The 21,573-nt window shown below is 41.4% G+C and overlaps 2 protein-coding genes and 1 long non-coding RNA gene across 3 annotated transcripts; 2 read left to right on the top strand and 1 right to left on the bottom strand.

Annotated features, from left to right (window-relative positions):
- Nucleotides 1-22: 22 nt before the first annotated feature.
- LOC135333949 (uncharacterized) lies at nt 23-1,840 on the top strand. Its single transcript, XR_010394142.1, has 2 exons — nt 23-130; nt 318-1,840. It is a non-coding gene; the product is annotated as an uncharacterized LOC135333949 (long non-coding RNA).
- A 1,867-nt stretch (nt 1,841-3,707) lies between these two features.
- Nucleotides 3,708-19,844, top strand: LOC135333936 (ankyrin-2-like). Its single transcript, XM_064528959.1, has 23 exons — nt 3,708-3,867; nt 5,690-5,788; nt 6,208-6,306; nt 7,210-7,308; nt 8,234-8,332; nt 8,760-8,858; nt 9,273-9,371; nt 10,274-10,372; nt 10,858-10,956; nt 11,364-11,462; nt 13,245-13,343; nt 15,747-15,845; nt 16,109-16,198; nt 16,517-16,578; nt 16,635-16,693; nt 16,752-17,243; nt 17,306-17,418; nt 17,469-17,633; nt 17,687-17,908; nt 18,307-18,416; nt 18,473-18,675; nt 18,730-18,840; nt 19,423-19,844. Exons 1-23 carry the CDS (start codon nt 3,757-3,759, stop codon nt 19,743-19,745), a joined length of 3,150 nt encoding a protein of 1,049 aa, XP_064385029.1. The 5' UTR covers nt 3,708-3,756; the 3' UTR covers nt 19,746-19,844.
- A 335-nt stretch (nt 19,845-20,179) lies between these two features.
- LOC135333948 (selenoprotein K-like) lies at nt 20,180-21,521 on the bottom strand. Its single transcript, XM_064528974.1, is given in 6 exon segments — nt 20,180-20,713; nt 21,047-21,133; nt 21,227-21,301; nt 21,359-21,402; nt 21,404-21,444; nt 21,503-21,521. Coding segments are annotated over 5 exon segments (261 nt in total). The 3' UTR covers nt 20,180-20,713; nt 21,047-21,051.
- Between the last annotated feature and the right edge of the window lie 52 nt (nt 21,522-21,573).

Here is a 21,573-nt window from a genome sequence, read left to right as displayed (position 1 = left end):
GCAATTAGAATTGACACTCTTTACCGAATCACAAAATTACTGAGCCAATAAAGAAGCAAATAAAAAAGAGGAGATTCTCCAGCGCGCAGCCGGCCTCCTAGCAAGTGTTCAAGCATTGCCAAGAGACAATGTGAGTCAGAAGTATGTGATCCTCTACCTGCCTACATTGTACGAGAGCTTAGCTTACAAGCCCCCTCATAACAATGACCTCAAGGACTGATATTAAATGCATTTCAGTATCATACACATGAATTGTGTCACATGACTATGTGCTACTGTTTCCATTATTACAACTCTGAACCCTCCTCTCCATGCAGTGGTGATTGTTAAGCTTATACTAATCGTCTCAAGCGCTACTGCCACAGCTCATTATTTGATGGAAGCGAACAAATCTCTTCGAATGAAGGCAGGCTAACTAATGATGACTATGAGCTGGTACATGTGCACATTGTAGCAAGACATGGAGATCGTACCCCCGTCTCCAACCTACGGCTTGGTCCCAGAGTGTACTATGAATGTGGCCTGGTCCAGGAATCAATTAATTGGAACGGACTCAAAGATTTTACTCCACATTTTCTGACTCCTTCATCACGTGGAATTGAGCCTCAAATTCAGTTCCATCCCGGAACCCAAAGACACGAGTGTGGGGACATCAAGGGAATCGGTAAACTGACGTTACTAGGCTACAAGCAACATGTATACTTGGGCAAACTGATGCGAGACAAATATGACAATTTTTTGGCTCCCATTATTGAGAATGTTCCATCTCTAAGGAATGGTGTGTACGTACAATCCACTCAGGTGCTCAGGACAATTCTCAGTCTGTCTGCTTTATGTTGGGATTTCTACCAGATTCAACCGAGCTTCGACGAGCTACAAACGTGCACATCTCACAGGGTACACTGCTTGAAGCCCCTCCAGTTGGCATTGAGACTGTTTATAAACATTGCCATGGCTACTCTCAACTATGGAATGAAGATCGTAGACAAACTGGTTACCTAACGAGTGAAGACAAAAGAAGACACTTAATTACCAATCTCTGTGGCATGTTTGGACTAGTGAGCAAATGCCAAAGCCTGTCAGTAGCCAAAGTGTTTGAGCAACTTTCTATCAGAGGCTGCCACCGACCTTTAGACCCTCTACCTTGTGTGAAAGACAACGGTCCGTGTGTTTCGTACCCGCAAGCTTTGGAGCTATTCAAATTTGCTGACTGGGCTTGGAGCAATGGCTACCCTCTGAAGACATCTATCATCGCAACAATGCCGTTTTTGACTCATTCCATATTGTCTCCAATGCAACAAGTAATTGAGAGTTATCAGAGAAGCATTTCATTGGCTGGTTCTTACAAGTTCATGGTATCGCTGACACACGATGATGCAATCACTAAGATGTTAACGAACCTGGGTGTGCGTGTGAGTGAATGGATACCTTATGCAACTAGAGTTGTGTTTGAACTTTGGAAAAAGAAAGATGAAGAATTGTATGAGATTCGAATATTACTGAATGGAGAAGTGGTGACTCCACAGTGTGGTGGTTGGAGAGAGGGGATGAATGATGAACTGATTCCATACCCAGTCTTGAAGGTGTTCCTCACCTCGGGGACACACAGAGAACTCAAGTATTACAATAACATGTGTACAACTACATAGCTACAGTTGGGCTGTATATTACCGTATATGCTTGATCAGGAGCCGCGGCTACTAAATGTGTGCGTTAAAACCTTACAGCTCAACCATACTACAGCTACCATACTCTGACAGTCATTTTTTTTAATATATAGTACTAGTATATCAACCATATCATATTAGCACAATGCCATGCACTTACTGGCCCACACTGAGCTAGCTGTGAAAGTTATTGCATATTGATCAAGCATGAATGTCAGTAAGGAGTAGTCGAGCGCCACCGCCCTCCTTCCGGGCAAAGGTAGAGGGGTGCGGCGCCCGACTAAGTAAGGAGGGGTCAAACGAGCATGCTGACTATAAAAAGGCGTGCCCAGGACAGCTCCGATCGGATGCAACGGGAAAATGGCAAAAATGAAAAAATGAATTTACTTGAGTCTTGCAAAAAGACGCCCTTGACAGTATAATGCACATTCTTTACATTCTTACAGTCTTCTTTTGATACGCCTTCTTCCGCGCTCTCACGAGATAGTAGACATGACATAAACTAAAAAATGGCTGTCAAAGTTTATTTTCAAGAAGTGTTCTCAACCTCAGAAGAAGCCTACTGGGGTTCCACAGGAGCTTTGGTTCGAGACTGAAGATACCAAGCAGATCTTTGTTGATAGAATTGACAGTGCTAAGCGTTTAATTTTCTTGCTGCCAGAGGTTCATTGGCCATGGAAAAACATGAAGATTTGGCAAACTGATGTTGTTGTTGAAGAAGGTAAGTAGTCTAGTCTATAGTATAAAATTAAGTAGTATATAGTATACAGTAATGTGACTTTATCAACCTGCGAGTGCTTTTTAACATTAATATTTCATTTTACATGGATAAAGTAACAAAGTGAAGTGCTGAAAGTCTGTAGGGCCAGGGAACACCTAGTGGGTTCGGGTATCGTCCAAGTACCTCCTGAAGAACGAAAATTGGTATTGTAAGTTTAAAATATCGCACAAACAGCAGCTGGGTGTTGTGGCTGTGGTGAAGGGTGAAGGGTGACTAGTGACAAAATGGACGAGTGTTTTTTCCGTTCAATTACTAGTGGGTCATCATGCTCATAGCCACCATGACATTTGTATAATAACCTTCATACATAGAGTCATTATTATTAATAACGTTCATCTTTTCTCAGGTCGCTTTGAAGGACTACCCTCGCTTGTTGAAAGTCTTCCTGGCATCAAACCTATGTATATAGAAAATGTAAGTCTTACTACTGTATCAATTGCAAGCAATAATTATATCGTTACCTCTCTGGCCTCTTTTCTGGAGGAAGACTCACTGCTAGGGGTTGGTAGTTCTATTATTCATTCCCACGTTATTCCTCCAAAGTATAACATAGACTACATCCCATGTACTCGCAACTTCCATCAGGCCTACAGATGTTTATACTACTGACTCGACTGACCTGTATTTCTAAAACCTGCCTATTATTCTCACTAATGTGCCCATGATACCAGCATAATTCTTCCCCAAAAATTATGCTCAAAATTATGCCAGCACTACCAACCCCTACCCGGGAGAGCTCTCACTTGTTTGCACCCCACTCTACAACTCTAAATGATAGCAAAGATTTGTTTGATATACTGACATTAATTAATGCTGATATAAATTCTTTTTCAGAATCAATTTCGTCAACTTTCTACAATGCACAATGGCGTAGTCTCAAGTCTCAATGCCGTCTATTTATATGCAAGAAAGCAAGGAAAACTCTTTGGAAGAGTTCACTGGAGTAATGCTCACTGTAGCTAACCTGGAGCTGAATAGACATAGCCTTTTACTGTACTCTAAGCATTATTTATTTGTCAGCCATAATCATAAATTTTATTTTTTTCTTTTTGATTCTGGTAAAGAAGAAAACCCACCAGGAATGTATTCCCTTCCCTTCTGTGTATTTTTTTTTAGTGTTCACGGTGTGTATGAATGGGTTCTGAGCGCTTTTGCGCAAGAGAAAAAAACAGCTCGTTACTAAGGCTTGAATGAAATTTTCGGGGTCAAAGGTCGCGTCCTGGGCAGCTCTTTTTATACTCAAAACTCGCTCCTGGATCCGGAAGTGGCTAATCCTGTAATTAAAGCCAACATGCTCGTTTAAGGGGCATGGCACTCTCCAAGAAAATGGACAACATACACGATGCTGCCAGGGTTGGTAACTTGAGTGCTTTAAAACATGCCATCAGGAGGGGAGAGGATGTCAACAGTGTGGATAGGGTAAGCTGGTTTGTGGGTATGTAGAGCTGAAGCTGTGAAAGTCTGTTTTTAATTGATACTGTCATGCTAATTAATAATAATATACGAATGTACGATATCCCTTGATTCCATGCTTTATTCTTGTCCCCAAATATTGTCTGTCTATCTTAAATGAAAGGTAAGGTCGTCGGTCACCATACAGCCGTATTTCAGGCTACATAATTTATAGTAATGATGGAGCAAACCACTTCAGAACCATACTGTGGTGATAGATAGTTGCCGTGCATGTGCTCTGTCACCGGAATAACTGTGGACGAGTGTTGCAAGCGTGCGCTTGCTAATGCCTCTCGCCATGTTATGCTTTCGCTCAAAAAGTATTAGTGTTAAAGTAGATCTAGTTTCTATAATGAATTTTACATTAAAGTTAGCTTATCTATATAAACTCACCGAGAAGAAAAGACTTATTTATTTACATATGCTTACCAGGACCTCAAGAAAGAAGAAAATTGATTCTTCCAGGATCTGGAGTTCAGTGTATATAATATCTTTGAGAAGAAAAGACTTGTGTACATGCATAAAAATTATTGTTATCATTTTTATATGGTAGGTTTTGTGGCTTACCAGGCCCTCAAGAATCTGCCTGGATATCCACAGGAAAATTTGTATCCACAGGAATAATTAAAGGGTGTGTCCAAAGAGATCAATTTCACAAATGGCTATATATTATACTATAGCTAGCTAGCTAGCTGTTTTAACAGATATTTTTTACTCGTGTAGCTAACAAAAAGCTAGAGCTTTAGTGCAAGGCTAACCCATATGTTGAATAGAAAGTTTGTGCGAACAGATGATGCTATGAAAGATTCTGAAGAGACTGCAACAGCCTTCAATGTGAGTCAAACTAGCCATAACTTGAGAAAGAAGCTTTAGTTTGCTAATCTACGAATCAAAATCCAAGAGAACGTGGCTAGAAGCCTATAGAAGCTGTTGGTTTTCGTTGCATTGCAACCGTTGAGCAGTTACAGCTGGAACAGACACACACACACACACACACACACACAGTCAGCTTTACCGTATCCCTCGTGCGGCTACGCCTCGAGGCATAAAAATTGAATTTGGTGTGACTACAGTCATAGATTGAAGGATAGGAAACGGTTGGTATCTCGAGTAACATCCGCGCTACGCTGCGGTTTAATCGAGGCCATCACAACAATATCTATTTCTACACTCAGTGCATAATAAACTACAAGTAACTGTGCTTAGTCCGTGCAACTCACTTATATTTCAAGGTCTATACCTATTGTAGTAGTCATAACCAGCACGCTTACACGTTATATGTTCCAATAGCTCTAAAACAGCCTTGAGAACATATAACTTTATTGGAAAGTCTCTTTTTACTGGGTGTGGTCAGTCATTAGCAAGTACTACACGTGGTTCATGGACTAGGCGTGTTATAAATTGCTGAAAGAGACGATGTCTCGAGGAAACACAACTTTGGGAGTTACCCAGCAAAAATGTGCTTAATAGCCTCGTAACGCGGATAATTTTCGAGGCTCCACTGCAGATTCAATGTAAATCATCACGTGCACCACTCCGTTTCCTATCCGGATCCCTCTACTCTTCAATCTATGCTACATGTATTATTTTTGGTCGTGTGTAGATTTTAATCTGCTGTCGCTCAACTACGAGCTAGTTTGCTGAAAGGTTAGAGTTAGTGTTATGTACTCTTTCATGCGTGGGTGGATGACGTCAGATGCAACCACTCTCTATTATGCCAATCCCTTTCCTTTACGGTCTATCACACAGATGTGTTTTCAAAAGTTACTGTATGCTCTCACTCTTGTAGGATGACTGGACTCCACTCCAGAGGGCAGCCAGTGGAGGTCACACTGACTGTATTAGAGAGCTGCTCTCCTCAGGAGCCGTGGTGGACCTGGCTGACAAGGTGAGTATTTGATACTAAACTGATGTGTCTATAGGCAACATGTTCGTGACCATCACATCATTAGGAATTATTTACATGTACCGTACTCACCCGAAAATACGCCGCCTTCGAATTTACGTCTCCCTAGCCAGAGCAGGAAATGTATTGCAGAGGTATTTTCTATCTCAATAATACGCCCCATAACCCCATCTAATTATGGCAGGCTCAATAATAGATCTATTTTTATGTAGTAGCTGCATGGACATGTGAGAATGTTTTTTGTGCGTGAGTAGTAAAGGGAGGGGCGTCTTTTTGAAATAGTACTGTTTTCTAAAATGATAGCGCATCACGGATATTTATGCTCGTTGCCAATCCCACATTATTTATGGTCTATCACACGATGTGTTGTCACAAGTTACTGTATACTCTCACTCTTGTAGGATGGGTGTACTCCACTCTATTGGGCAGCCAATGGAGGTCACACATACTGTATTAGAGAGCTGCTCTCCTCAGGAGCCGTGGTGAACCTGGCTAACAAGGTGAGTATCGATCTGATACTAAACTGATTTGTCTCACATCATTTGGTTTCATGTACGTTCAATTACACACATTACCGGCACATTACCGGCATTTTCAATTAAGTAGAGGCTGCAAAAGATGATATACATTCTAAACATATCACATCATTAATAGTTGCATTACATTACAACCTTTCACCTCACTTGAAATATAATTATACATTTTAAAAACAAAAAAGAAATGTACCACTAATTGACCTCAGGTATGTGTACATATAGTAATGGTCAGAGCTGGGCATGCTCACAGTAAATAAATGATTGCAAGTAATAATGGGGGAACCTGGCTGTGCAAAATCCTATAATCCTTATATCTGAGGTGGAGAATGGTATGGCAAAAGCTTGTCAATTGCTGTACCATCGGGAAGCAGCAGATAGATTGTTTGTTGCTGAAGCTACTACATGTTTGGCCCGAGGGTTGTTGATAGATTTCAATTCACTGGAGATGTGTCGCTGCTTATAAAGCCAGCCCAAGGGAGCACTGTCTAGATGATCTCACGATGAATTGAAATTATTTGTGAAAAGCCGACTACCTAAAATTCTGACCCAATTGCTTCAGATTACTGGTAGATCTAAAGTGCTGCCACATTATACTGTCTACTTAAACGCCTAGGATTCACTCGAAAGAAGGCTAAACACATCAATACAACGCTCTAAAAATAGATGTAGGTCTTGCACAACCAATCATTCACTTACAATTTGAAACTGTGAGCATGCCCAGCTCTGACCATTACTATATGTACACATACCTGAGGTCAATAGTGGTATGTTTCTTTTTTTGTTTTTAAACTGATATTTCAAGTGAGGTGAAAAAGGTTGTACACAGACGTTTTGTCAAAAGTTATTATAATTATGCTCCCACTCTAGAGTGGGAACACTCCACTCATAGTGGCAGCCAGCTCCGGTCACACTGACTGTATTAGTGAGCTGCTCTCCTCAGGAGTCGTGGTGGACCTAGCTGATGAGGTGAGTATCTGATACTAAACTGATGTGTCTATAGGTAGCATGTTCGTGACCATCACATCATTAGGAATTAGTTACATACATAATTCCATACATGTATAATAATTATACTCACCCGAAAATAATCCCTCCCCTAGCCAGAGCAGGAAATGTATTTTTATCTCAATAATACGCCCCCTAACCCCATCTAGTTCAATAATAGCTCTTGTTAACTAAACATAGTTGCTGGACGGGCAAGAGTTGCTGGCCACAGATCTACTGACGGTTAGTGTTCCAGTTCTATGGTGCAAAAGAGACTGAACAAACTAGCTAGCTAGAGATCTAAGTTAATTTCCTTTGAAGATGTGTTTTGTAGTACAGTAGAACCTCGCTAGTACGAATAGAGCGGGACCAGACTCGATCCGAATACATGAATGTCATTAAGTGATTATGGATTTCATTATCGAAGACACTTGTGCACGTGTGTTATGAGGCTATTACTGTGGTCAGAAAGAAAGCTGCTAGCTAGCTAGAATATAGTCTTTATCTCAAGTTTGTCTCCAACACAGTAGGTCTTGTGAGCTCTCTTCGTTTTCTTTGCAGTGGCCATTGTATCATAGATCTAGTACTAGAGTGCGCATGCGCAGTAGTCTTTCTACTAACAGTTTGCCATTTTGTCCGGATTTGCGATGTTTCGGACTAAAGTGGTCCTGATTAGCAAGTTTACTGTACACTTATGTGATAATTTACTTGTGTCTTGCACTGCACTGGATGTCTGAGAATGTTTTTTGTGTGTGAGCAGTGAAGGGAGCGTCATTTCGAAACAGTTTTCTGATATCGCGCATCACGGATAGTTGCATTTTATGTATTTTTATTCGTTGAAAATCTCATTCCTTTCCTATATTTATGGCCTAGCTATCACGTTGTCAAAACTCTTTCACTCTTGTAGGATGGGGACACTTCACTCATAAGGGCAGCCATGGGAGGTTACACCGACTGTGTAAGAGAGCTGCTCTCCTCAGGCGCCGTGGTGGACCTGGCTAACAAGGTGAGTATCTGATACTAAACTGATGTGTCTATAGGTAGCATGTTCGTGACCATCACATCATTAGGAATTATTTACGTGTACCGTACTCACCCGAAAATATGCCCCCTTCGAATTTACGCCTCCCCTAGCCAGAGCAGGAAATGTATTGCAGAGGTATTTTCTATCTCAATAATACGTCCCCCTAACCCCATCTAATTATGGCAGGCTCAATAATAGCTCCTGTTAGATCTATTTTTATGCAGTAGCTGCATGGACATGTGAGAATGTTTTTTGTGCATGAGCAGTAAAGGGAGGGGCGTCTTTTTGAAATAGTACTGTTTTCTAAAATAATAGGGCATCACGGATATTTATGCTCGTTGCCAATCCCACATTGTTTATGGTACAGATGTGTTGTCACAAGTTACTGTATACTCTCACTCTTGTATAGAATGGGTGTACTCCACTCTATTGGGCAGCCATGGGAGGTTACACCGTCTGTGTAAGAGAGCTGCTCTCCTCAGGAGCCGTGGTGGACCTGGCTAACAAGGTGAGTATCTGATACTAAACTGATGTGTCTATAGGCAGCATGTTCGTGACCATCACATCATTAGGAATTATTTACGTGTACCGTACTCACCCGAAAATATGCCCCCTTCGAATTTACGCCCCATCCTAGCCAGAGTATATTGCAGAGGTATTTTCTATCTCAATAATACGCCCCATAACCCCATCTAATTATGGCAGGCTCAATAATAGATCTATTTTTATGTAGTAGCTGCATGGACATGTGAGAATGTTTTTTGTGCGTGAGTAGTAAAGGGAGGGGCGTCTTTTTGAAATAGTACTGTTTTCTAAAATGATAGCGCATCACGGATATTTATGCTCGTTGCCAATCCCACATTATTTATGGTCTATCACACGATGTGTTGTCACAAGTTACTGTATACTCTCACTCTTGTAGGATGGGTGTACTCCACTCTATTGGGCAGCCAATGGAGGTTACACCGACTGTGTAAGAGAGCTGCTCTCCTCGGGAGCCGTGGTGGACCTGGCTAACAAGGTGAGTATCGATCTGATACTAAACTGATTTGTCTCACATCATTTGGTTTCATGTACGTTCAATTACACACATTACCGGCACATTACCGGCATTTTCAATTAAGTAGAGGCTGCAAAAGATGATATACATTCTAAACATATCACATCATTAATAGTTGCATTACATTACAACCTTTTCACCTCACTTGAAATATAATTATACATTTTAAAAACAAAAAAGAAATGTACCACTAATTGACCTCAGGTATGTGTACATATAGTAATGGTCAGAGCTGGGCATGCTCACAGTAAATAAATGATTGCAAGTAATAATGGGGGAACCTGGCTGTGCAAAATCCTATAATCCTTATATCTGAGGTGGAGAATGGTATGGCAAAAGCTTGTCAATTGCTGTACCATCGGGAAGCAGCAGATAGATTGTTTGTTGCTGAAGCTACTACATGTTTGGCCCGAGGGTTGTTGATAGATTTCAATTCACTGGAGATGTGTCGCTGCTTATAAAGCCAGCCCAAGGGAGCACTGTCTAGATGATCTCACGATGAATTGAAATTATTTGTGAAAAGCCGACTACCTAAATTCTGACCCAATTGCTTCAGATTACTGGTAGATCTAAAGTGCTGCCACATTATACTGTCTACTTAAACGCCTAGGATTCACTCGAAAGAAGGCTAAACACATCAATACAACGCTCTAAAAATAGATGTAGGTCTTGCACAACCAATCATTCATTTACAATTTGAAACTGTGAGCATGCCCAGCTCTGACCATTACTATATGTACACATACCTGAGGTCAATAGTGGTATGTTTCTTTTTTTGTTTTTAAACTGATATTTCAAGTGAGGTGAAAAGGTTGTACACAGACGTTTTGTCAAAAGTTATTATAATTATGCTCCCACTCTAGAGTGGGAACACTCCACTCATAGTGGCAGCCAGCTTCGGTCACACTGACTGTATTAGTGAGCTGCTCTCCTCAGGAGTCGTGGTGGACCTGGCTGATGAGGTGAGTATCTGATACTAAACTGATGTGTCTATAGGTAGCATGTTCGTGACCATCACATCATTAGGAATTAGTTACATACATAATTCCATACATGTATAATAATTATACTCACCCGAAAATAATCCCTCCCCTAGCCAGAGCAAGAAATGTATTTTTTATCTCAATAATACGCCCCCTAACCCCATCTAGTTCAATAATAGCTCTTGTTAACTAAACATAGTTGCTGGACGGGCAAGAGTTGCTGGCCATAGATCTACTGACGGTTAGTGTTCCAGTTCTATGGTGCAAAAGAGACTGAACAAACTAGCTAGCTAGAGATCTAAGTTAATTTCCTTTGAAGATGTGTTTTGTAGTACAGTAGAACCTCGCTAGTACGAATAGAGCGGGACCAGACGGAGGGGCGTCTTTTTGAAATAGTTTTCTGTATTTCTTTCCTATATTTATGGCCTAGCTATCACGTTGTCAAAACTCTTTCACTCTTGTAGGATGGGGACACTTCACTCATAAGGGCAGCCATGGGAGGTTACACCGACTGTGTAAGAGAGCTGCTCTCCTCAGGAGCCGTGGTGGACCTGGCTAACAAGGTGAGTATCTGATACTAAACTGATGTGTCTATAGGCAGCATGTTCGTGACATCACATCATTAGGAATTATTTACGTGTACCGTACTCACCCGAAAATATGCCCCCTTTGAATTTACGCCCCATCCTAGCCAGAGTATATTGCAGAGGTATTTTCTATCTCAATAATACGCCCCATAACCCCATCTAATTATGGCAGGCTCAATAATAGATCTATTTTTATGTAGTAGCTGCATGGACATGTGAGAATGTTTTTTGTGCGTGAGTAGTAAAGGGAGGGGCGTCTTTTTGAAATAGTACTAAAATGATAGCGCATTACGGATATTTATGCTCGTTGCCAATCCCACATTATTTATGGTCCATCACACAGATGTGTTGTCACAAGTTACTGTATACTCTCTCTCTCGTAGGATGGATGTACTCCACTCCATTGGGCAGCCATGGGAGATTACACCGACTGTGTAAGAGAGCTGCTCTCCTCAGGAGCCGTGGTGGACCTGGCTAACAAGGTGAGTATCTGATACTAAACTGATGTGTCTATAGGTAGCATGTTCGTGACCATCACATCATTAGGAATTAGTTACATACATAATTCCATACATGTATAATAATTATACTCACCCGAAAATAATCCCTCCCCTAGCCAGAGCAGGAAATGTATTTTTATCTCAATAATACGCCCCATAACCCCATCTAGTTCAATAATAGCTCTTGTTAACTAAACATAGTTGCTGGACGGGCAAGAGTTGCTGGCCATAGATCTACTGACGGTTAGTGTTCCAGTTCTATAGTGTAAAAGAGACTGAACAAACTAGCTAGCTAGAGATCTAGATATACTGAGTATTTCCTTTGAAGATGTGTTTTGTAGTACAGTAGAACCTCGCTAGTCTGAATAGAGCGGGACCAGACCCGATCCGAATACATGAATGTCATAAGTGATTATGGATTTCATTACCAATGACACTTGTGCACGTGTATTATATTATGCTATTACTGTGGCCAGAAAGAAAGCTGCTAGCTAGAATAGTTTTCAACTTTGTCTCCAACACAGTGGGTCTCTCTTCGTTTTCTTTGCAGTGGCCATTGTATCATAGATCTAGTACTAGAGTGCGCATGCGCAGTAGTCTTTCTACTAACAGTCCGTCCTCTTTTCAGTTTGCCATTTTGTCCGGATTTGCGATGTTTCGGACTAAAGTGGTCCTGATTAGCAAGTTTACTGTACACTTATGTGATAATTTTACTTGTGTCTTGCACTGCACTGGATGTCTGAGAATGTTTTTTGTGTGTGAGCAGTGAAGGGAGCGTCATTTCGAAACAGTTTTCTGATATCGCGCATCACGGATAGTTGCATTTTATGTATTTTTATTCGTTGAAAATCTCATTCCTTTCCTATATTTATGGCCTAGCTATCACGTTGTCAAAACTCTTTCACTCTTGTAGGATGGGTGGACTCCACTCATAAGGGCAGGTTACACCGTGACCATTACATCATTAGGAATTATTTTACATGTACCGTATACTCACCCGAAAATAGGCCCCCTTCGAATTTATGCCCCCCTAGCCAGAGCAGGAAATGTATTGCAGAGATATTTTCTATCTCAATAATACGCCCCCTAACCCCATCTAATTATGGCAGGTTCAATAATAGCTCAATCCTGTTAGATCTATTTTTATGTAGTAGCTGCATGGACATGTGAGAATTTGTTTGCGTGTGAGCAATAAAGGGAGAGGCGTCTTTTGAAACAGTTTTCTAGTATACATTGTCATAAAATGATAGCGCATCATGGATATATATACATGCATATATAAATAACACATCTTGATTGTCCTGACAAGTTGTCCTAGCAAAGTACATTTTGTTTTGCCATCAGGTGATATTGGTCAGACACTAAATTACCCAAGCAATATCCTTAGTAATCTCTATAAAAAAAAAGGAGGGTTTAGGGAAGATAAGCTTAGCACATAAAATAGAAGCTTACCTAGTCATCTTGTCACTCTGCTACATAGCTATATAAATATCTAGGCCTCCTCTTGTGCAATGAACATGGCTGTTATGAGATCATTATTTTAGTACGCATGCGCATCATAACTATGACCTTTGGCCTTCAATCTTTGCATGCTAGGACACTATGACCGAGCAAGTAGCTAAATGGTCGATCATAATTATAGGCTAATTGCTCGGAAATTGACCGACTGTTAACCTAGTTGCAATATGCTCGTTGCCAATCCCGTTACATTGTTTATGGTCTATCACACAGATGTGTTGTTACTGTATGCTCTCACTCTTGTAGGATGGGCGTACTCCACTCTATTGGGCAGCCAATGAATGGCACACTGACTGTGTTCGAGAGCTGCTCTCCTCAGGAGCCGTGGTGGACCTGGCTGACAAGGTGAGTATCTGATACTAAACTGATGTGTCTATAGTACGGTGGCCCTGAGGTACACACATAGTAGGCTCGAGGCTACGGCAATTCTCTACGTCAATTCAACTGAGGTCAGCTTCATTGAACTGAGGCTATGGCAATTCACTAATATTAATGTACTTTTATAAGAAGAGGTTTTCAATATTACAAAATCAAAAAAGAGTCTCCAAGCATCTCCAAGCAAGTTTGTGAAGGGTGGATTAGTGCTAACGGAATAGTTACCTATAGGCTAGCTAATGACTCTATATACCGTTGAGGTCTGTAGCCTCTGCTTTAGCCATGACAGACAGACAGAGTGTGGTTTTCTATTTAAAACACACCTGATATAATTATTTCTAGGTAGTTAAAATGACGTACACTATATATATATAGATTATATCCCGTTGCTATGTTGTTGCCAAGTGCAATATGAAGCATATTGCACTGCTGAAAAGTCATATTGCACTGACCACGAAACGCCCCTCTGGCATAATTAAATTAAATATTGTATCACGAGAAATAATAAGTATCAAAGTAAGTCCAGCCATGCATGAATGTTCAGCACTGCTGGAGTTTCTTTGCAACCATGCAGGTTTTAAAATCGTCCCAGGCTCATTTTGTGAAGATTCTGTGATCCTAGGCCTAGTTCTCCACTTCTTGATGCACGGTCAATTCTGGCTTCATCATAGCACTAGAAGCGGCTCTTTTTGCAGGGGGCTTGAGCTGTTTTGCAGCAGTGTAGAGGCGAGCTTCTTTGGCTTGGTTGTGATACCGAGGATAGTGCTAGTGGAGGGGGCCGGGGCTGTTCGAGCAGCAGTTACACTGAGTAGTATAGTGGGGTGTGGCTGTTTCTTCGCAGCAGTAAATGGGCTGGGGCTGTTTCTTTGCAGCAGTAGAGGGGTGGGGCTGTTTTGCAGCACCAGAAGTGGGGTGGGGCTGTTTTGCAGTGGTTTCAGCGTTGGAACTACAATAATTTTGTGTCAAGCCATTCGTCTGTCATGCCAATCTTATACGCTGCATATACTGGCGTCAAGGAGAGAGAAGAGATGGAGCTGTGTCTAGAGTTGTCTTTGTCATCTTTTTGTGCAGTTTATATTGTGTTACTAAGACAGTGTTATGTTGCTATGCCCTCGGGATATAAACTAGTTATTACACGTGCACTCGGGATGCATGGAATATATATATTGCACTCAGCGCTCGGGGCTTACGCCCTCGTGCTTCAGTGCAATATATTCCATACATCCCTGGTGCCCGTGTTATAACTATAACGAATTTCCGTAGCCTCGAGCCTACTATGTGTGTACCTCACCGTACTATAGGCAGCATGTTCGTGACCATGCATGTACTTACAATTATGGACGTTGTCGGCATTTTGAATTAAAAATTAAAACCCTTATTATGTTTTGCCTATAAGATATATTTATTTGTGTTTATAAGTTAACAAACTGCATTTTCTTGCATATTGTACACTAAGTATTACCGGCATTTTTGAAAATCTAATATATATAGTGATACATTATACAGTATAATTATACTAGCCTCGTTCTCAGGCCGAGGTGTCTCTAAAATGACGCTAGGTAGTGCAACTAGGCCTGGGGAAGATTGCATATCGGCGTGGTTTCAATTCGTTAGGATTCAATGATTTCTCTGTAAAAGCTGCCGTCATCACAAATATAGCTCCGTGTTACAAATCATCTCTTGAAGAAAGCTAACCTAGCTAACTAGCTAACTAGGTATTAGATCTAGGTGGTAGCTATCAAGTTGTGTCAAACAAGAGGCCCCCCTCAATGAGCGTCAGGTCCAAGCTATCAACTCCAGTGTGAAGGAAGGGACATTTTGTGTGGTTCCCTACTGTGCTACCAGTTGCTGCAGACAATGAACTTGGAAGCCATTAGCTCGATCTACCTGGACATATAGCATAGGTGTATTTTGTGTTGCTAGGGTTATAAACTAGTTATGACACGTGCACTCGGGCTAATATCATATTTCTTTGTCATTAATTTTCTCTAGCTGTATTTTCATTATGGACAATAATTATAACAATAATTATACCAGATACAATCTATCTCAGGCCTAGTTGATGTCCTAGCATTATTTTAGAGACAACTCGGCCTGGGAGAACGAGGCTAAGTATATACATGCAGTTGTAGATGTACTGTACAATGTATTATGAACTTACATGTGCTGACAATTACATTTCCCTGTGGATTTTAGTGCTTTAAACTGACGTACTAGCCGGTTTATTTACATGTACTGTACTAGCTGGCTTAATACGTATGACTGTTATGCTTGTGTTCTCACTGTAGGATGTGGTTGGAAATGTAGAGCAGTGAATGTCTGTATTGTTCAATGTACATTCATATTATGTTGTCACTGTCTCCACTCTTGCAGGATGGGGACACTCCACTCATGGTAGCAGCCTACTGGGGACGTGAAGATACTGTGAAGGAGCTTCTCTCATCAGGGGCTTCCCCTTTCTGCACTGATAATGTGAGCACATGCACTTTATAGAGTACATATAGTTGCATAGTTATACTTAACAAACAGCTTTACATGTACTGTACACCTATACCTCTTACACTAGTTAATGACTGAACAGAGCTGTCATTTGTACCTAAACAGAAATACCCGACCTCTTAATATGCAATTACCGTTGCCAGTATTGCTCTGTCAGCAAAGTACATGTCATACGCATTACACCACTTTACCTCTTACAATGTACATCTCATCCCTTCATATGATCATCATCACAGCGTGGACAGACTGCTCTGATGGAGGCCAAGAGTTCACATTACTCTAACCCTTCAACAATAAAGCTCCTTGAAGAAGCTACTGAATCACATGTGAGTCCATACCTCAATAATGCACACACTGCATGATCATGATGGTGTTTTAGTTTATTGTGCCGAATAATTAAATAGTGCATACATTATTATATGTACATCGAATAAACATTCTTTTTTACGAGTATTTTGCTATTTTGACAATTTAAGATCATAAGCTCAATACTGTCCATTAACTGTATGGAGTGCAAACTACAGTTTCAATATTACACACACCCAAACAAGCATGAATACTGTTACATGTGCCCACCCCCCCCCACACACACACACACACACACACACACACACACACACACACACACACACACACACACTTAGTCACGTCCGCAGTCTGTTCCAGTCCTACCCAAGAACTGGATTGTCGTTACTGACACAGAAACGTGAGTGAATATTGCACAGTTGAGTCACTAGCTTTATGAATGTGAGTCAACTTTAGGAAGAAGCCAGTCTACCAGAACAAGGCTGCAGGGGAAACTCTCTCCACACCACCTGGATGTAAGTGTGTGCTTGTGCTGTATCCAGCACATGGTTCTGTGTTTTACCTCCTGTGTAGATCCCCTGCACCAAACCTCCGCACACCCTGATGTCACTTTTTACGACGAGCCTCAAGAGAAGGAGTTCACCTCCAGTGGTGGCCATGCTGACTTTGACAATGGAGTTCAAGTGACTATTCCAGCTAATGCTGTCCCAGCAGGGACCTCTGTGGGCATTAAAGTCCAACCCAGCCTTGCTTCCAATGACGTGTTTGTTATGCCTGAAGGCATTCAGTCTGCCAGTCCGTCCTACTTGATCTCTGGTGAGGGTCTAAACGGAGAGGTGACCCTGAGCATGGAGCATCATGTACGAGTGTCCACCCAACAAGAAGCTGATGACCTCCTCTTTCTCCAAGCTGACTCGTCCCCCAAGAGATCTGGTACAAAGAGTATGTACCAGTACCGGGAGGTACAAAAGGGAAGGTCAGAGTTCCCTCCTGGAGGGGACACCGGGAGACTGACGCTGAGTACACGACTGAAGAACTTCTTTAAAATTGGGAGGAGAAAAAGAGGTGAATATTTATGATTTTAAAATGACTTTTGATTCAACATATAATCTTTAATACATGTACAGGCAATACTGACAGTAACCTCTACACTGTCAGAGTCTACCGGTCTCCTCCACACACAACTGGGGACAGGCTAGCCATCATTGTAGCCAGTCTCTGTGGGAGCTTATACGCTAAGGTAAGATTGCTCAATCGAAGTGTGCTCATTTTATGTACCTAAATCTACAGTTTCTAGAGACACTTGATAAAGTGATAATCCCACGAGACTATCCCAATGTGTCGAGAGAAGCGGCTGACAGGACAACTCTAGAATCACTGACGTTTGTTGATATGTTTGCCACTCTCAACATTCACCCAGTGCAGGGATGGTCTGTGGAACCAGACAAGGAATTGGTAAAATGTGACTTTGGTCACACTCTTAAAATCACATCCTCTTCATTTTTTAGATCTCGCGTAGTGAAGTGGATCAGCCTGAGGTGGAGAAGTTCAGACCTGAGGATCTCCACAACTACCCTCCCAGGATAATCTGCAGGCTCTTCCCTGAGAAGAATGCTCCCAAGAGAACCACCTGTACCATCTCCTTGTCTGGACTACTGCCACAGGTCAAAGTTCACCTCTCATTGAAATTACTCACCCCCAAAGTTGTTGTGGATACTACTAAACTACAGGTATTCACGTTTGTACAGTGTAGCCTCTTGAAATGGTGTAGTGGGTACCTTTGGTAAACTAAATTTTAGACTTGAACTTTGGCATCAATCGTTTTTAACAACAATCCATGGTCGATCATTACCCACTCTGCATTCATGTGTATAAAAGTAAGCTATTAGTAGCTTTATGTTATGTAGCTCCACCGAGGCATCAGCACCTGCGGTGCTTTCATTTTCGTACGGTAGAAGTTTTCGTATTTTTCATATTGTATACATAATCAACATTATCATTGGAAAATTAAAACTGCGCTACCGCGATAGGTTCAACGTCACTATCCTGAGCTGTACGAATATTTAGAATATGAAATATTTGATTGGGCAGTTCATACGAACATTTACCAGTATGTATGTGATTGTAGGAAGCCACTGAAGTACTGAGAAGAACAGTTGGTGAGATGACCACCTCACAGCTTGGCTCTACTGTGGAGACTGTACTGTCACTAATGGAGAAAATGACAACTGCACTTCAGTGAGATGTCTACTATTTTAATGGTAGCACTGTATTCACAATTTCCCCCACCTCAGGTCATCTTCTCTGAGTGAGCTGACAGCCCACACTGACTCCATACGGACAGAGATAAAGGCTGTCCTTGTAGTGACCAGGAGGGTTGTCCAGGAGTGCACAGTACAGAGCATCAGTGAGAACATGAGAGCCAGTCTCTCTAAGATGGAGACTTTATCTCACCAGCTTTGTCAAGTGACCAAGGTTAAAATCAGATACTGTCTAGGTGAGAACGTGTGTTTATGATATCAAGTGTTAGCTCTCATTCTCAATGGTACAGACCAGTCAGATGAAACAGCTGCTCTTGTTGACCTGGTAGAGAATGGAGCTAATCTGTTGAGAGCTGTGGACTGTCTACTGAGGGACATCCACATACTCAGTGGAGTCAGTGGTGAGTTTACATTGTCAGAGTCATGCCGTGTATCGAGGTACCTACCTATTATGTTTTGATTTTAGATCAATGATACTATTATGATAGTTACTGCTGCTCAACTGCAACCCTCCTCCCTCCGTTTCTTTCAGCTTTCATAACATGGCAGTTACAGTAGGATACCGTATTTGAATTTTAAATTCTTAGAGGGGGCAAACCAAATCCAAAAGGAGGGTGGCAAAAGCCTCCCTAATTTCCCCCCAAGATTAAATTAAGCTAATATTCACGTATCGAATTTGCTGTTTTTTTCTCCTCCCAAAACTTATAGCCAATGTATGTAGAGCTACAAAATGCATTTTTTAGTTTTGATGTAGTTAAGTTATGACCTCCGGAAAGAAGCTAGCGTAATAGCTAGGTGCCATATTCCTTTCCACTTCCACTGTATTGTACATACTACATGTACTGTACTTAGTGCTCCAGTGTGTGGGCGTATCATGCTCTAACCATTTCCTCTTTCACACAGATGTATTGTCATTGTATTGAACTGCATGCAATCCACGTACACCATTTATTTTGCTCACCCTCACCCTATCCACACTACAGGCCTGGCAGAGAGGATAGACATTGAACACCCTCTACTCAACAACGAGATTGAGACAACAGAGTTCGTTTATTTGGCGGCTCATTTGGACAACGTGAGAATGTACTCTCTAGCGTTGGGACTCACTCCTGCTCAGCAAGCTGATGTGAGGCAGATTAAAGTTTTAGAAGACACACAAACGGCCATGATGCAATGCTTGTCCCTGTGGCAAAGTAGAAACCCAGCTGCTGCAACATATAGAACTCTTATTAAAGTACTCCAAAATATGAGAAGAGACGAAATTGCTAGTAAAGTTTTTAAACATTGCCTAGAGAAGGAACAATAAACTGTACACTTGATCATAATTATAATTATTGTTACTTTAGCCTTATTTGTTTTGTGCCTCTTATGTATGAAAATCGGTTTGTTTGTATTATAATTTGAATGTCTTGATAATATAATAATATAATAACAATACCAGTAACGTATTTAATTATGATGGTTCTATTATCCCCATACCATACATGGATTGTTGGCTGTGTAATAACAGCTAGTTTAATGTTTATAGTACCTTATCACCTCATGTATTATATTCTGTCTATACATTCCTTGTATGTACCCTAATCATTCTAATTATAGAACCAGCCTCGGTTAGGACGCCCTCCTTATAACGCCCATATACTACCATACCATAAAATCAATTTTTTTTCGTACATTGTTTCTAGAAAAATAATTATTTTTACTGTTTCTATAATTAGAACAATTACGGTTGGTTACCCAGACAGGTCAAAATTGTTATTAAACGGTTAATTCATATACACAATAATGTCATCAGCTAGCTACTAAACACATACAGCTCTCAAAATGACAACTGAACGATCTACTAGTAGCTACACGATAACAAAAATAAACTAGATAGCTGGCTAGATAATCACTCGCTAAAGTGCTGATACTAGAGCTAATAGCAGACAACTCAATTGAAATGAGGTTAAGTTGAAATTGGTATCCAAAATTCGTAGTTCAAAATCGTTGCAGTAGGTCAGAGGGGGGCTTTACTCAGTCTTGCTTAGTGGGTTCAGATTTCTGTTGGTCCAGGAAAGAAGTTGTTGAACTATCAGCGTTGCTCAGGCTCCAGATACTTTGGTTCTCAAAGAGGTCATTATAGGTGGTGGTTGAGAGTGTGGTGTCCTCGGAGGGTGAGGTCGGGTCGGTGGTGCCACTGCTGATAGGTAGGGGGCTCATATCGGAGGTGATGTCATTACTGTAGAATTCTGTTGACCACATGTTGGGGCTGTCCCAGTTAGGACTGGTCCTCTACAGAGGGGGGAGAGAGAGAGAGAGAGAGATCATGATCAGATAACACACACAGTGTACAATGTATAGGTCTGCTGAAACATACAGTACATTTGCAGTACAGTACAGTACACGCTTGTGTGCGGTCAATGTACACTATAAAAAAGGATATCCTAACACGTGCATCAACTTCCTATCACAAAACACATCACACCCACACCACCCACCTACACACACACAATACCTTCCTCATCCACCACCCACCTACACCCACACACACCCACACACACACACAATACCTTCCTCATCCACCGCCCACCTACACCCACACACACACACACACACACACAATACCTTCCTCATCCACCGCCCATGGGGGGAGGTCCAGCACCACCACCAGCACCCTTACCAACACGACCAATTCGTCTCCCTTGATCAGCACTGCACACACAAAGGTAGGCATAACAAATACTAAAATTGGCAACACAATACAAAACACAAAACAAAACAGTATAAGAGACACTATAAACGTACACTCCAGATCGCCTATAGTCTGTGCTGCGTGATAGTCCAATAGCACTAGCTCCAGGGCTTATTAGAGTCTTGCAGCTGTGAGAGCAGGGAGGGTTGAAACACACTGGCATAATCAGGGTGTGTGTAACTTACAACAAGACAAAGAAGTTAATGACAGCCCAGAACAAGTCAACGATTACCGTCCACACTCAGCCATGACCTGTTCTCAAGGACTTTACCTGCACACAGTAGAGTATAGAGTGTGTGTCAGCTAATAATTATCACACTCACACTTACCTCCTGATAAATACACCATAGCTTCCTTGAATCTTGTTGTATGGAATCTACTTGCACCTTTTAGTCTAAAC

The sequence above is a fragment of the Halichondria panicea genome, chromosome 3 (genome assembly GCF_963675165.1).
Source record: "Halichondria panicea chromosome 3, odHalPani1.1, whole genome shotgun sequence".
NCBI lineage: Eukaryota > Metazoa > Porifera > Demospongiae > Suberitida > Halichondriidae > Halichondria > Halichondria panicea.
This window is presented reverse-complemented; position numbering and strand designations above follow the sequence as displayed.